Source organism: Perca flavescens, chromosome 18 (assembly GCF_004354835.1).
Source record: "Perca flavescens isolate YP-PL-M2 chromosome 18, PFLA_1.0, whole genome shotgun sequence".
In the NCBI taxonomy this organism is placed as follows: Eukaryota; Metazoa; Chordata; class Actinopteri; order Perciformes; family Percidae; genus Perca; species Perca flavescens.
Genome location: NC_041348.1, coordinates 32,566,639 through 32,583,065, shown reverse-complemented (window position 1 = coordinate 32,583,065; position 16,427 = coordinate 32,566,639). Strand labels below are relative to the sequence as shown.

The 16,427-nt window shown below is 43.2% G+C and overlaps 1 protein-coding gene across 1 annotated transcript; it reads left to right on the top strand.

Annotated features, from left to right (window-relative positions):
• Positions 1–211: 211 nt before the first annotated feature.
• LOC114572905 (ankyrin repeat and SOCS box protein 2) lies at positions 212–11,662 on the top strand (the record flags this gene model as incomplete). The annotated part of the gene is made up of 7 exons (XM_028604683.1): positions 212–308; positions 3,145–3,300; positions 5,910–6,155; positions 6,399–6,570; positions 7,587–8,157; positions 9,339–9,483; positions 11,517–11,662. Coding segments are annotated over 7 exons (1,533 nt in total), but the record flags the coding sequence as incomplete, so codon positions are not given.
• Positions 11,663–16,427: the final 4,765 nt, after the last annotated feature.

Sequence of the window (16,427 nt, the reverse complement as noted above, 5' to 3'; positions counted from 1 at the left end):
TTATATGCTAATATTGTAGATGTGTATAGACTGTTTATATGATAATATTCTAGATGTTTATAGACTGTGTCGATGATATTCTAGATGTTTATAGACTATGTAGATGATAATAAATAAGTGTTTCTGTCTCAGAGGAGAGGAGCTGAGTCCTGTGCAGGCAGTGATTATGGACGGAGATGGGGCGGCTCTGATGGATTTGGTTGGCCGGCGGTGCAGCAGTCTGATGGAGCCCAACAATGATGGCTGGATCGCTCTGCATGATGCCGCTTATTACGGACAGCTGCACTGCCTCGCCATCCTCCTCAAAGGTTGGTTGTCACACAGGACCAGGTCATTAGAATCACCCAGGACTAATATCATCACAGGAGCAGGTCATTAGAATCACACGGGACTAATATCATCACAGGACCAGGTCATTAGAATCACACGGGACTAATATCATCACAGGACCAGGTCATTAGAATCACACAGGACTAATATCATCACAGGACCAGGTCATTAGAATCACACGGGACTAATATCATCACAGGAGCAGGTCATTAGAATCACACGGGACTAATATCATCACAGGACCAGGTCATTAGAATCACACAGGACTAATATCATCACAGGACCAGGTCATTAGAATCACACAGGACTAATATCATCACAGGACCAGGTCATTAGAATCACACGGGACTAATATCATCACAGGACCAAGTCATTAGAATCACACAGGACTAATATCATCACAGGACCAGGTCATTAGAATCACACAGGACTAATATCATCACAGGACCAGGTCATTAGAATCACACAGGACTAATATCATCACAGGACCAGGTCATTAGAATCACACGGGACTAATATCATCACAGGACCAGGTCATTAGAATCACACAGGACTAATATCATCACAGGACCAGGTCATTAGAATCACACGGGACTAATATCATCACAGGACCAGGTCATTAGAATCACACAGGACTAATATCACAGGACCAGGTCATTAGAATCACACAGGACTAATATCATCACAGGACCAGGTCATTAGAATCACACAGGACTAATATCACAGGACCAGGTCATTAGAATCACACAGGACTAATATCATCACAGGACCAGGTCATTAGAATCACACAGGACTAATATCACAGGACCAGGTCATTAGAATCACACGGGACTAATATCATCACAGGACCAGGTCATTAGAATCACACAGGACTAATATCACAGGACCAGGTCATTAGAATCACACAGGACTAATATCATCACAGGACCAGGTCATTAGAATCACACAGGACTAATATCATCACAGGACCAGGTCATTAGAATCACACGGGACTAATATCATCACAGGACCAGGTCATTAGAATCACACAGGACTAATATCATCACAGGACCAGGTCATTAGAATCACACGGGACTAATATCATCACAGGACCAGGTCATTAGAATCACACAGGACTAATATCACAGGACCAGGTCATTAGAATCACACAGGACTAATATCATCACAGGACCAGGTCATTAGAATCACACAGGACTAATATCATCACAGGACCAGGTCATTAGAATCACACGGGACTAATATCATCACAGGACCAGGTCATTAGAATCACACGGGACTAATATCATCACAGGACCAGGTCATTAGAATCACACAGGACTAATATCACAGGACCAGGTCATTAGAATCACACAGGACTAATATCACAGGACCAGGTCATTAGAATCACACGGGACTAATATCATCACAGGACCAGGTCATTAGAATCACACAGGACTAATATCATCACAGGACCAGGTCATTAGAATCACACGGGACTAATATTATCACAGGACCAGGTCATTAGAATCACACAGGACTAATATCATCACAGGACCAGGTCATTAGAATCACACAGGACTAATATTATCACAGGACCAGGTCATTAGAATCACACAGGACTAATATCATCACAGGACCAGGTCATTAGAATCACACAGGACTAATATTATCACAGGACCAGGTCATTAGAATCACACAGGACTAATATTATCACAGGACCAGGTCATTAGAATCACACAGGACTAATATTATCACAGGACCAGGTCATTAGAATCTTTACTTTACAAATTACAGACCTGGCCGATCACACTGGATTAAGATAACAGACAACCTCTGGAATGATTACTGTAATGAGTGGCATATGCATGACACGCCAATTTGTATGCCATTATTGGCGTGTTATCAAGATGCATACTCACTTTTTATCATGTTTATCAATGCCACTTGGCCTCCATTGACTTACATTACCTTGCGATTGCGTGTGAATTGACGCCGTAGTGAGTAGTATGAAAGGGAGAAAAGCAGCGTAGGGAGGTTGGTCGGGGGGGCAGGATGGGTCAAACAATGCAGGACTTTCACTCAGGAGACCGGGGATCGGGTCCCACGTGTCACGTATCCTAAACCCAACCGGTTCTTATTTTCGTAAACCCAACCCGTCAGCTGTATACGGCGCTCAACATGCGTACAGATAACACGCCTCTGGGCGTGTATGTCTACGCTGTGACGTTGCAGACTGTTGCATTAATGTAAGTAAGTAATTGACATGAAATTAGATTGAATAATATGTAAGTAAATAACATAGCAAAAGTAATTAACCATAATATAAATAATATTGAAAAAGTAAGTACTCGGAATGGAAAAATATAAATACAAATAATAACAATAAAGATATACATAGAGCCATGATGAGTGGTGCATAATTGAAAACAGGAACAGGAAGTGGCGTGTATGTTTATACAAAGTCATGATGTCATGTTGGATTACTAGAGGCCCCCAGGTCATACTTGTCCCGTGTGAAGCTTAACTCTGCATGAAAATAAAAATAAATAAAATGTTTGTATTCAGTCGTCACACTTTCACGTTCACCTCTTTCATTTTAACTGCTGTTCCAACTTCTTTCAGTAGTTTCCCAGGTTTTTGGGAGAAGTCTTTATAGGGTCCCGTCTTTCAACTAGCCTCATTGCACAAATCACTTATGAGTTATTGGTGCTGTTTTCAGCACTTTTTTGGTGCTATTTTTTACGTTTCAGTCGCTCTTTTTTAACTTTTGAGACTATGAGAATAAACCATGACATCACAGCGGGAGTTTGACCTTTGAGCCCTGTCTGTCCTCAGCTTATCCCAACTCGGTGAACTCGTGCAGTTTGATGAATCATACCGCTCTGCTGCTGGCTGCGGGTCGAGGACACGTTTCCTGTGTCGACTTCCTGTTGAAGCACGGAGCCGACCCAAACATCGCCAACAAGGACCGAGAGACGCCGCTGCTGGCAGGTGAGCTATCGGCTAGCTTAAACACGGTTAAACTGCTGAGAGACGCCCCTGCTGACAGGTGAGCAGGGAACATTAGCCTACCGTTAGCTATCGGCTAGCTTAAACACGGTTAAACTGCTGAGAGACGCCCCTGCTGACAGGTGAGCAGGGAACATAAGCCTACCGTTAGCTATTAGAGGCAGCGATGTCTACAGTTAGGGTTAGGAAACCCAAAACACAGTCCCTAAACGACCGGTATCTGCCGAACCGAATGACAACTCAGATTTTGGTTCCAGCGTTGCCCTCTGGTGCTCTGAAACGGATGTTAGAGGTAACGGAAAGTTAACACTACACTTGGCAGCAGGTAACGTTAGCATACTGTTAACTAGATCTGGATGAACTGTTTAAAATGTTAAGTTTGTAAAGCTGCTCAAGGGCACCTCAGTGGTGGTAATGAGGGAGGGACAAGTGCTGCTCTTTCACTTTCCCCACCCAGATTTTATCCTGCCGGTCTGGGGATTGAATCGACGACCTCCCGGTCACAAGCTGCCATCTCTAACCTTTAGGCCACCACTGCCACACACACATATAGAGGTTTATTACTCGACACAGAAGGTCCAGGGTTTGAGTCTGACCTGTGATGATTTCCTGCATGTCTTCCCTCACTCTCCCCTTTCATGTCTGAGCTGTCCTATCATTAAAGACCCATAAAAAAACAGTTGAGTTTGGACACCAAAATGACTAGTTAAGATTAGAAAGAAGATTGAACATTACAGGGGAACAAACTCGCGTTTCCAGGGTGAAAGTATTTTTCATTTGAAAAATATGTGGCTTGAAAGCGCTTACACAGCCCACAGCGCTCTTATACAGCAGCAGTCAATGTGGTGCTGACAGACAAAAACACACAGAATGCTTAGAAATAACAAGGATTAACTTTTCGTATCTTTATTAGATTAGATTAGATTAGATTCAACTTAATTGTCATTGTGCAGAGTACAAGTAAAAAGACAACAAAATGCAATTTGCGTCCAACCAGAAGTGCAAAAAAAAAGCAGAAAAGTGCAATGTGATATAGACAGGACAATACATGTATTGCAGTGTTATAAGAGCACAATAAATATTGCTATGTAAATGAACAACATGTACAGATATGTGCAATGTAGTAGCAGTGACATTATACTAGTGTACTAGTATCTATACTGTATGTATGAATGGTTGATGAGAACAAGCTGTAAGGGGAAACCAGGGTTCTTATAATAGTCTATAGGGATGTAATCATTACAGTCTTTGTGCTGTCAAAAATGTTAAGTTTGTAAAAGTTTAGTGAGGATTTGACTGGACGCCATCACAGATATGTCCCAGACCTCCTGCAGTCTGAAAGAATAGGATGTGTTTCCTGTTTTGTATATTTCTGTTTCCTGTTTTGTATATTGACTATGTATCATTCTGAGGATCGTTTATGTTTTAGCTTATCCTGTTTTGACTGTGTAGTATTCTGTGCATTGTGGGTATTTCTGTTTCCTGATTGTCCTGCCGCGCCCTGATGTGTTTCACCTGCTGTATCACCTGTCCCTTATTTGCTCGTTACCTCATGTATTTAGCCTCTGTGTTCCCTTTGTCTTCTGTCAGATCGTTTTGTGTCCTTGCCTGGTCAGTTTGTGTGTGTTTTCTTGTGCCTTTTGTGTCTCCCTGTGTCAGTTCTGGTCAGTTTCTGTGCTTCCTGTATTGCCCTGGTTTTTGTACTTCCTTTGTTTTTTGGGATTCCCTGTTCGTTTCTTAGACATTCTGCTGCAGCTCTCAGGACTCCCTTGGTTTATGAGTATCTTGTTTTCTGTTCAAATAAATCCTCAACTCAAACTTTCTCCTGCCTGCCAACTCTCTGCGATTGGGTCCTCGAATAATGTTCCCCTTTTGAATTGTCTCTTTAAGCCATGTAACCCCTGACCAGCGCTAATCATTTTTGGTAGAAAAAATAAGTCTCTATAAAGAGGAACAGTACAGGGCTGTCGGTGATAGATTTACTAAACTACAGCCTTGGAACTTAAAAACATTTAAATGATGATGGAAAAAGGAGACAAAACCTGTAAAAAAGAAGAAAAACTTGGAAAAAATGGTAGAAAGAAGGAAGGCAAGAATAAGTCACAAATAGTATCAGAAACTTCTAAAACATTGACATAACTTCGGAAAAAAAACGAGAAACTTGTAAAAAGTAGAAGGACAGTAGAAGAGAGGATAGATTAGGTCCAAAGAAGGAGACACAAATGTCACTTTTTTGTTAGGAAAAGAAATAATTCTACATAAAGAGGAAGAATGTTCTGGACAACAGCCTTCTTACTATTAAACATTTAGTTAAATATCTCACGTACCCCCTGCAGTCCTCCAAGGTACCCCTAGGGGGACACGTAGACCCATTTGAAAAACACTGCTCTAATCCCCTGCATTGTAACAGGATGGTTTGGTGGTTTGATGGTCTGATGGTTTGGTGGTTTGATGGTCTGATGGTCTGATGGTTTGGTGGTCTGGTGTTTTGGTGGTTTGGTGGTCTGATGGTTTGGTGGTTTGGTGGTTTGGTGGTTTGATGGTCTGGTGGTTTGATGGTTTGGTGATTTGATGGTTGTTGTTGTTTACAGCGTGTGAGCAGCCCAACCAAGCCATCGTGGAGCTGCTGTTGAAGTTTGGAGCTCAGGTGAATCGCTGCAACGTTCAGGGAGAAACTTGTCTTCACGTCGCATGCAGACACGGAGAACTGAACCTCTGCAGGACGTTACTGGAGGCCGGAGCCGATCTGAACCGCAAGAACATCTACGGCCTCCAGCCCATCTTCACCGCCGCGCAGCACGGCTACGTCGACATCATCAACCTGTTTGCCAGCAAAGGTCTGCTGCCCAAAAACACACAATCAAGTCTCTTATCAGGTGTTTCTAAAGGTGCTTCAGTCCCTCAGGTGCAGATATAAACAGATAGGGTGTTAAGGTTTTTCTAAAGGTGTTTCTGTCCCTCAGGTGCACATATAAACATACAGGCTGTTAAGGTGTTTCTAAAGGTGTTTCTGTCCCTCAGGTGCAGATATAAATGGACAGGATGTTTAAGGTGTTTCTAAAGGTGTTTCTGTCCCTCAGGTGCAGATATAAATGGACAGGCACCAGACGGAGCCTCGCCGCTGTTCGAAGCCTGTAAGAACGGTCATGTTTCGGCGGTGGAAGCTCTGTTGTCTCTGAAAGCGGACACTAACCGAGCCATGAAGTCTGGCCTGCTGCCTCTTCATGCAGCTGTTCAGAACAACCACTCACGGTCTGAGAAACTATTTTACCTTCAGCAACTGTTCTGTGCTTCATTGATGCTGTTTGAATGAATCCTCTGCTACTCTGTGATCGACCATATCTGTATATGGGTTAGAAATATCTATAGATGGGTTAGAAATATTTGTATATGGGTTAGAAATATTTGTATATGGGTTAGAAATATTTGTATATGTCGCAGCAGAAAAGAGACTGAAAAGGAGGTTGCGAGATCCAGGTAAAGACCAAGAATCACTTTTTAATCTTAGTTTTATAGCATCTCTCAAACATCTTCACATTGCATTTACATTAATTGACTTTTAGCTCTGGTATTCCTCTGATTTTCCGTCTCTAAATATTTGTTCTTTTGCTTAAAGTGTTTTTCAAATTCTTTGGCTCTGCGTCTGCCCAATTTCCAGTAACTGCCAAGAACTAGTGGTAAGCTTTCAAAGCTAACATTTTTCTTCTCATGTATTTTTTTTGCTTAAAGTGCTGGTTGGGAGTATTTTCACCCTAGGGTCCTTTGCACCATGACCTCGAGCCAAACATCCCCTCAGAAGCTTTTTTCACCTGGGTCTAACATTGGGAGAGTTAGCGTTATCAGCTGGTTAGCTTAGCGCAGACGCTAATGGATCCACGTTTGTATCTCGTAAATGACCCCACTAATAATGTCCGAAATGATACCAAACGTCTACACTAGTACAAATAGGTTATGTACTCATAAAACGATGGATTGGAAAGTTTGTAAGTACACCAGAAGTTTATGAACACTTGCCTGCTGGCTTCTGCTCTCTGCTGCTACCGGCAGTAAGACGAGTGCTTAGGGACGTCTACAAATTACAACACCGGAAAGAGATACAACCAAAATATTTATCATGTTTGATGATTTCATATCTACACTAAGAGGAAGTGGTTCTCACTAACAGGAAGTGGTTCTCATTGGCAGAAAGCCTTTCTCCCTGACAGGAAGTGTTTCTCCCTGACAGGAAGTGATTCTCACTAACAGGAAGTGTGTGTGTGTGTCTCCAGGATTGTGTCGATGCTGATCCCTCTGACCAGCATGGTGCGAGTGCGGCGCTGTGGCATCAGCCCGCTGCACCTCGCCGCGGAGCACAACCGGGACGAGATCCTGGCGCTGCTGATCCAGGCCGGCTTCGATGTGAACAGCCGGCTGTCGTCCGACCGCTCGGCGATGTTCGAGGACCGCCGCAGCACGGCGCTCTACTTCTCCGTGATCAACGGGAACCTGGAGGCCACCGAGATGCTGCTGGCGGCCGGAGCCAACCCGGACCTGGACGTGTTCAACCCGCTGCTCATCGCTGTGCGGTTCTGCAGGATGGAGATGGCGGCGCTGCTGCTGCACTACGGTGCCAACGCCAACGCCCAGATCACCACAGAGCCCTGCGCCTTTCCGGCGGCCATCTTGCTGCGGATGGAGTCCCTGCCGATGCTCAAGCTGCTGCTGGACCACGGCTGCGACGCCGCGACGTGCTTTGACTGTCCGCACGGCGGGAAAACGCACCCGCCCATCACGCCGGCATGGCGGCCCGCCGAAGAGATGCGCGGCAGCAGAGTTGCTCCGCCGCGGCAATGCATTCAGGTGAGACACAAACATTTACTCTAAAAAGTAGCTAATAGACCTTTTTCACAGCAGACATGTTGACATGTCATAGTAGGACCAGCTCAGGTGTATTCAGACCCATTAATGATGGCTGCATTCCACTTAGGAGAGGTCCTGGTATTAAACCATTAATGATGGCTGCATTCCACTTAGGAGAGGTCCTGGTATTAAACCATTAATGATGGCTGCATTCCACTTAGGAGAGGTCCTGGTATTAAACCATTACTGATGGCTCCATTTCACTATGGAGAGGTCCTGGTATTAAACCATTAATGATGGCTCCATTCCACTTAGGAGAGACCCTGGTATTAAACCATTAATGATGGCTGCATTCCACTTAGGAGAGACCCTGGTATTAAACCATTACTGATGGCTCCATTCCACTATGGAGAGGTCCTGGTATTAAACCATTAATGATGGCTCCATTCCACTTAGGAGAGACCCTGGTATTAAACCATTAATGATGGCTGCATTCCACTTAGTAGAGGTCCTGGTATTAAACCATTAATGATGGCTCCATTCCACTTAGGAGAGGTCCTGGTATTAAACCATTACTGATGGCTCCATTCCACTTAGGAGAGGTCCTGGTATTAAACCATTACTGATGGCTGCATTCCACTTAGGAGAAGTCCTGGTATTAAACCATTAATGATGGCTGCATTCCACTTAGGAGAGGTCCTGGTATTAAACCATTACTGATGGCTGCATTCCACTTAGGAGAGGTCCTGGTATTGTTCATGCTGACTCACTGAAATATCTTACTGGGACACTAGATGGAACTGAGCCATTGTTAAGGTTCTCAATCTCAGCTGTGCTTTTCCTACTATGACAAGTCAACATGTCTGCTGTGAAAGAGGTCCATTTAACATTTACTTTATCTTTTACTCTCTTACATTTATACTAATTTAATATCTTATTTATATTGATTTAATTAAAAGCCATATCATGCTTTAAATTTTAATTGGTTGACAGATACGTTACCAAGGCAATGGTGCAAAACAACAATTTAAAATACTTCAAGCAAAACTTACAACACTGAAGTAAAAGTAAAATTACAGACTTTAAAAACGTCTTTAAAAAGTAAAAGCACATCAAACAAACAACTCCTTTACAACCGTGTCCTCCATCTTGTTTCAGTTCTGTCCTCCATCTTGTTTCAGTTCTGTGAGGCGGTATCCGGTAGCCGTAATGCTGGGCCGATCATCTCGCTGCTGCTGGACTACGTTGGCCACGTCCGTCTCTGCTCGCGGCTGCTGGACGTCCTGGACCGCCGCAGCGACTGGAAGCCCGTCAAACTCAAAGCTCGTAAGAAACAAAACACAATGCCGACTCAAAACTAACTGAGTGGTTTATCTTTGGTGCTTCTTGCATGATAGACCCTTTAGTCCTGAGCTCTGTACGGTAGACCCTTTAGTCCTGAGCTCTGTACGGTAGACCCTTTAGTCCTGAGCTCTGTACGGTAGACCCTTTAGTCCTGGCTCTGGACGGTAGACCCTTTAGTCCTGGCTCTGTACGGTAGACCCTTTAGTCCTGGCTCTGTACGGTAGACCCTTTAGTCCTGGCTCTGTACGGTAGACCCTTTAGTCCTGAGCTCTGTACGGTAGACCCTTTAGTCCTGGCTCTGTACGGTAGACCCTTTAGTCCTGGCTCTGTATGGTAGACCCTTTAGTCCTGGCTCTGTATGGTAGACCCTTTAGTCGTGGCTCTGTACGGTAGACCCTTTAGTCGTGGCTCTGTACGGTAGACCCTTTAGTCCTGGCTCTGGACGGTAGACCCTTTAGTCCTGGCTCTGGACGGTAGACCCTTTAGCCCTCAGCTCTGGTGCTCTTGCTCTGTACATTAGACCAGGTGTAAGAAATCGGAGGGGGACTTTTGACAACCACACTGTAATAAATTTCATGTTAGTTTAACTTGGAAATGAAAGTTCACCTGCTGCTTTGAAAATCGAAGTTCACTCAACTTGAAGACTGCCTTTGTTTCAACTTAGAAATTAAAGTTAATGATGTTGATGTAACTACAGTGTTCTAGTTTTGTTAAAGTTGTTCTTTTAGTTGATTTAACTTTGTATTACTTGGTTTAACTTCATATTTTAAATTAAAACAAAGTTTATTTTCTTTAATAATGCAAGAAACCTTCCTTGCCTAGTATAACAGACATACTTTTCTGCTTTATTACAACTCAGAGTTTCAAGTTAAAACAACATAACCACATTTATAGCAGAGATAGCATGGGTGCTTGGGTGGGGATGCCCCAGGGACTTGTACGAAACATTGGCCTTTCTGCCGATCTTGCGTCACTTGACATAAAATGGCCGCTAGTGAAGTGCCACACCGCAGATTAATGGCTGAATGAGCCGCGTTTAATAAACACAATTCATAAAGTTACATTTGTATTTCGAACAAACTGCAAACTTTTCAGCAAATTTTAACACAACTCTATTTACCGCTTTGCATCATGGGAATTGGCCAGCCAATGAACCAGTTGCAGTCCTGACTGCAGTATGCAGATTGGGGTTGGGCTAAATGTGGGCGGAGCTAAACGTTTGACTTTTGAAAAGAACTTTCCATTTCAATTTGAGAAGAGTGAAATTCACAAGTTGTTGACAGGTACTCCCTCTGCCGGGCTCCAGTGCTTTCTTGTTTGCCACAACACGTGTTATATTTTAGTAGAAATTTGAATAGGCTACATCACTTATCTGCGGTGTATAATTAATTTATTGTGTCCATGCTTTAACTTTGCCGTGGAAGAAGACAGGTTATTTTAAACTCGAAAGGCAGCTCTTTTTTGTTGCAACACACATGCTTTTTTTTCAACTGATAACTTAACTTACATACCCAAGTTCAATCAACACATACATTTTTTTTAAATAATCAACCCAATGAATAAATGCAAGTTTAACTTTCAAAAACTCATAAAGTTGAGTTCAAAATCCACAACTTGTATAAGCTCGTTCAGTTAAAAATAAGAAATAAGTGGACATAACTAAATGGGTCTGTAATATTTTACAGTGCGGATTAAAAAAGTACAGAAGGCAGTTCCTGCCTCCATTATAGTTCAAGGCTGGATTATTGTTAAGCTCTTTATGTCGGCCTTCCATCTCTCGCCTTCAACATGTCCAAAATGCTTCTTAACAAACGCCCCCCGATATGCACATATCCCCTGGGAGGGAAGCTGTTATTGGCTGAGGGAGCTGGGGCGGGGCTGTGATTAGCTGAGGGAGCTGGGGGCGAGCTGTGATTGGCTGAGGGAGCTGGGGGTGGGGCTGTGATTGGCTGAAGGAGCTGGGGGCGGTGCTATGATTGGCTGAGTGGTTTCTCAGCGTCTGTGTTCTCTTCCAGTTCCTCCTCATCCTCTGATGCAGCTCTGCAGGCTGAAGATCAGACATCAAGTTGGAGTTCGAAAACTCAAACTGCTCCACACTCTGCCACTTCCTGTCACTCTGGTCCGCTTCCTGCACTACGACATCCAATGTTCACTCTCCTGAACTCTCCTAAACTCTCCTGGATTCTCCTAAACTCTACTGACCTCTCCTGAACTCTCCTAAACTCTCCTAAACTCTCCTGAACTCTCCTGAACTCTCCTAAACTCTCATAAACTCTTCTGAACTCTCCTGAACTCTCCTGAACTCTCCTAAACTCTCCTAAACTCTCCTGGACTCTCATGGACTCTCCTGGACTCTCTTGGACTCTCCTGAACTCTCCTAAACTCTCCTGAACTCTCCTAAATACCGGACTGCTGTTGTTAATGGCTAACGTAGAAATTTTGCCCAATAAATTATTTATTTGTTTATTCAATGATTTAAAAATGAGCTCACATAAAACTACAGGTCGACATTAAAACTCAGCGAGGATAAAACCCAAAATGTCTGAAGGGTTTTGTCCGTTGGGGTCTTTTAGTCAAACATCTGACAGATTCATCAAAGTTAAACATTTAGAGTTGAAGTGGAGAACACTACATTGTAACCATTTCTCTAATCGTGCTCAGGTCCACATTATTCCTTTGTGTGCTTTTACTCATTAGACTATTACATCCAAAAGGAATAACATCTGTCTGGTGACCTTTTGTAAAGCGGCTTTGATTTTCTCTTAGTAGTGAAAATTAATGAAGTACTTTTTCACAGTTCTTGAGACCCTTTTTTCCTCCGTCGACCAGTTCGGATTCATGAAATTATCAGAGTCAAGATGGTCTGTGGGTGAACTTATAATATATATAATATATAGTTTGCCTTTATATATATATATATATATATATATATATATATATATATATATCTGTATACTTCCCGGAGTCCTTATATATATATATATATATATATATATATATATTGCAAAAACAGTGTAAGGATATTTCATACATGACTCTCATTATTCATATTTCAGACCCTTTACACCAGGACAGACAAGACATTCCAGAAACATAAATAAATACAAATGAAACAAAATAAATAGACACAAAACTACAAAACAAACAAATCAAACAACATAATAAATGCAGTCAGATAACAATTTAATTGTAGTCTCTAACATTAATGTAACAATTTATAAAATCTAATTATCTATGAGAAAAAACAATAATAAAAAAAAATATATATATAGTTTATATATATATATATATATATATATATATATAGTTTATATAGTTTGCTTTTGAAGCATTGTGATGATCCGGTTCACCAGGAGATGGCAGCAGAGTGTCAAGAGTTGGTCCGTCCAGAAAGATTTCTGGCTTTAAAGCCATAATCAACCTGATAAAAACGTTTTTGTCTTTAGCAGTTATATGGAACTCTCCAACTTTAACATTTTAAACTTATTTTTTTAGAACCAAAAAGAATGGCTTCTAATGTTTCCCCCACAGAACTAGTTCAGCCCGGTGAAAAGGACCCGGCTGGGCCTGGTTCAGCCCGGTGGAAAAGACCGGGCTGGGCCTGGTTCAGCCCAGTGGAAAGAACCCAGCTGGGCCTAGCTCATCCCGGTGGAAAGGACCCGGCTGGGCCTGTCACAAATGGATGGCAGCATTAATGCAGAGCCCAATAGTTTCTTTATAACACGCTAAATTGATAATTTAGTCTCCAGCGCTACGTTTTGGTTTTTAAGCGTTTGAGTTTTGAGACCAAACTGATCTCAGTGCACCAAGTAGAATAACTAATCTCTGTTTACACTAACACACCCAAACCTCATATCTCATCAAACTCCAGAGCAGGGGGAATGAGAGGTGGAAACGCCAGAGCAGGGGGAATGAGAGGTGGAAACGCCAGAGCAGGGGGAATGAGAGGGGGAAACGTCAGAGCAGGGAGAATGAGAGGGGGAAACGTCAGAGCAGGGAGAATGAGAGGGGGAAACACCAGAGCAGGGGGAATGAGAGGGGTAATGAGAGGGGGAAATGTCAGAGCAGGGGGAATGAGAGGGGGAAACGCCAGGGGGAATGAGAGTGGGAAACGCCAGGGGGAATGAGAGGGGGAAACGCTAGAGCAGGGGGAATTTAAGGGGGAAACACCAGGGGGAATGAGAGGGGGAAACGCCAGAGCAGGGGGTATGAGAGGGGGGAACGCCAGAGCAGGGGGTATGAGAGGGGGGAACGCCAGAGCAGGGGGTATGAGAGGGGGGAACGTCAGAGCAGGGGGAATGAGAGGGGGTAATGACACCAAAGCAAGGGGAATGAGAGGGGGAAATGACACCAGAGAAGATGGAATGAGAAGGGGAAACGCCAGAGCAGAAGGAATGAGAGGGGGAAATGCCAGAGCATGGGGAATGAGAGGGGGAAACGCCACCAGAGCAGGGGGAATGAGAGGGGGAAACGCCAGAGCAGGGGGAATGAGAGGTGGAAATGCCACCAGGGCAGGGGGAATGAGATGGAGAAATGCCAGAGCAGGGGGAATGAGAGGGGGAAATGCCACCAGAGCAGGGGGAATGAGATGGAGAAATGCCAGAGCAGGGGGAATGAGAGGGGGAAACACCAGAGCAGGGGGAATGAGAGGGGGAAACGCCAGAGCAGGGGTAATGAGAGGGTGAAACACCAGAGCAGGGGGAATGAGAGGGGGGAACACAGCTGAAGATATTCCCTTTTAAACCAAATGTAGCAGTGGAGATGTAGCATAAGTCAGAGCTAAAAGCTAACTGGAGATATATATAACTATGTCGGTTACTGTATTTAAAGAAAAATGTATAAAAACTAATTCCCAGTGGCTTAGGCCCAGTGGGCTACCAGGCTCGCACTACACCGGGGAAACTAAAGCATTTAGGTATAATCTATTTTCTGACAGCATTGTATTTACATTTTGTAGATCCTCACTGAGGGTATTCTACTGTCTTATCTTTATTTACTGCCAATAAAACAGAACCATCAGCATATAAAGATAAATTGCATGCAGCACCTGTTTTTAAGCCATTAATGTAAAATGAAAAGAATAGAGGCCCCAGGATACTGCCCTGAGGCACCCCACATCCCATGATCCTTGACTCTGAAAGTGTCCCGTTAACGCAAACCCTTTGAGTGTGATCTATAGCTACAACGGGACACGATACTGAAACCCACAGCAGTAACATGCTGTCATCTACTTTGCAGCTTTACAAAAGGTTCATGTTTAAAATATATATTCACGTTTCTGCTCCTGTATAATCAGCCCGTTCTCACTCCGAACTCGTAAACTATGGACGTTTGGACAGTAGCTGTCAGCGTCTGAAGCGACAAAGAAATCCCCCTTCAGCGTGTCAGTAGAAGGTAGCAGCTCCACGGGGTGTAGAGATGACGTAGCACTAAGAGAGACTACGGTAGAGAGTAGTATGACAGCCCCAAAATCCACGTAGAGAGGTTGGTTGGGGGGGGGGAGGATGGGTCAAACAACACAGGACTTTCACTCAGGAGACCGGAGATCAGGTCCCACGTGTTACGTTTCCTAAACCCAACCGGTTCTTCTTTTCATAAACCCAACCCGTCAGCTGTATTCGGCGCTCAAGTTTCCTAAACCCAACTGTCCCGTTCTTCTTTATCTAAACCTAACTGTCCCGTTCTTCTTTACCTAAACCCAACTGTCCCGTTCTTCTTTACCTAAACCCAACTGTCCTGTTCTTCTTTATCTAAACCTAACTGTCCCGTTCTTCTTCACCTAAACCCAACTGTCCCGTTCTTCTTTACCTAAACCCAACTGTCCCGTTCTTCTTTACCTAAACCCAACTGTCCTGTTCTTCTTTATCTAAACCTAACTGTCCCATTCTTCTTTACCTAAACCCAACTGTCCCGTTCTTTAAGCTCACCCACGACGCGTTTAGATAAGATGCTAAAGGAGACGTTTAGCGTCAATAACAGCGACAATGACACTTGACCAAGTGTGCGTATTATACGAGATGGGAGTGAGAATCTGTTGGTATAATTTTTTTAGAGTGTCTTTGAAAGAGCAAATGGAAACTGGTGTGTAGTTGCTTGGGTGTCCTTTCATATAGTAGAATTACTCTTGCCATTTTTATCTCATCTGGGACTTTACTGAATAGACATGTACATTTTATTATTATTTAAATTTTATGAACATCAATCAGTGTCTTTACTAGGATTCAGTTCAACTAACTCTTCAGCCTCAGAAACCCTGGAGAATATAAAGAGAATCAGGATTAATTCCCTTTTGTGTATAAAAATCTATTCTGTGTTTATTCTCATATATACCTGAAAGATGAGGAAGTTTGTTTACCAGGTTGTTTTTTTAGCAATTTTAGCAAAATACACATTTAATTGTTGAGCCAGTTGCTGTTTGTGTGATGTGTTTAATCTCCAGACTCAGATTTTTTTTAGATTTTAAAGGTTTACTGTTAATCCTTTAAGGCACTTCCAAAGCTTCCTCGGCTCGGCTTGACTTCGTTAAGGTTTTCTGTCTGAAAACTTCTTTCTAAGCTGCTGGGACCGTTCCGTTGTAAACTCCAACATCTCCTTACCTTTAGTTCGGAAGACCTCCTGTGTTTGATGCTCACTTGCTGTTCTGTTGTATGGGATCATATAAGGGTCATTAATTACACACACACACACACACACACACACACACAAACACACGCACACACACACACAGAGACACACACGCACACAGACACACATAGACACACATACACACACACACACACACACACACACACACACATACATACAAACACACAGACACAAAGACACACACACACACAGACATACACACACAAGATGATGTAATGTAACCAGTGACCTTTGACCTGTCTGTGCATTATGTAACTAAAGTTGTAAAATAAAAACAGAAC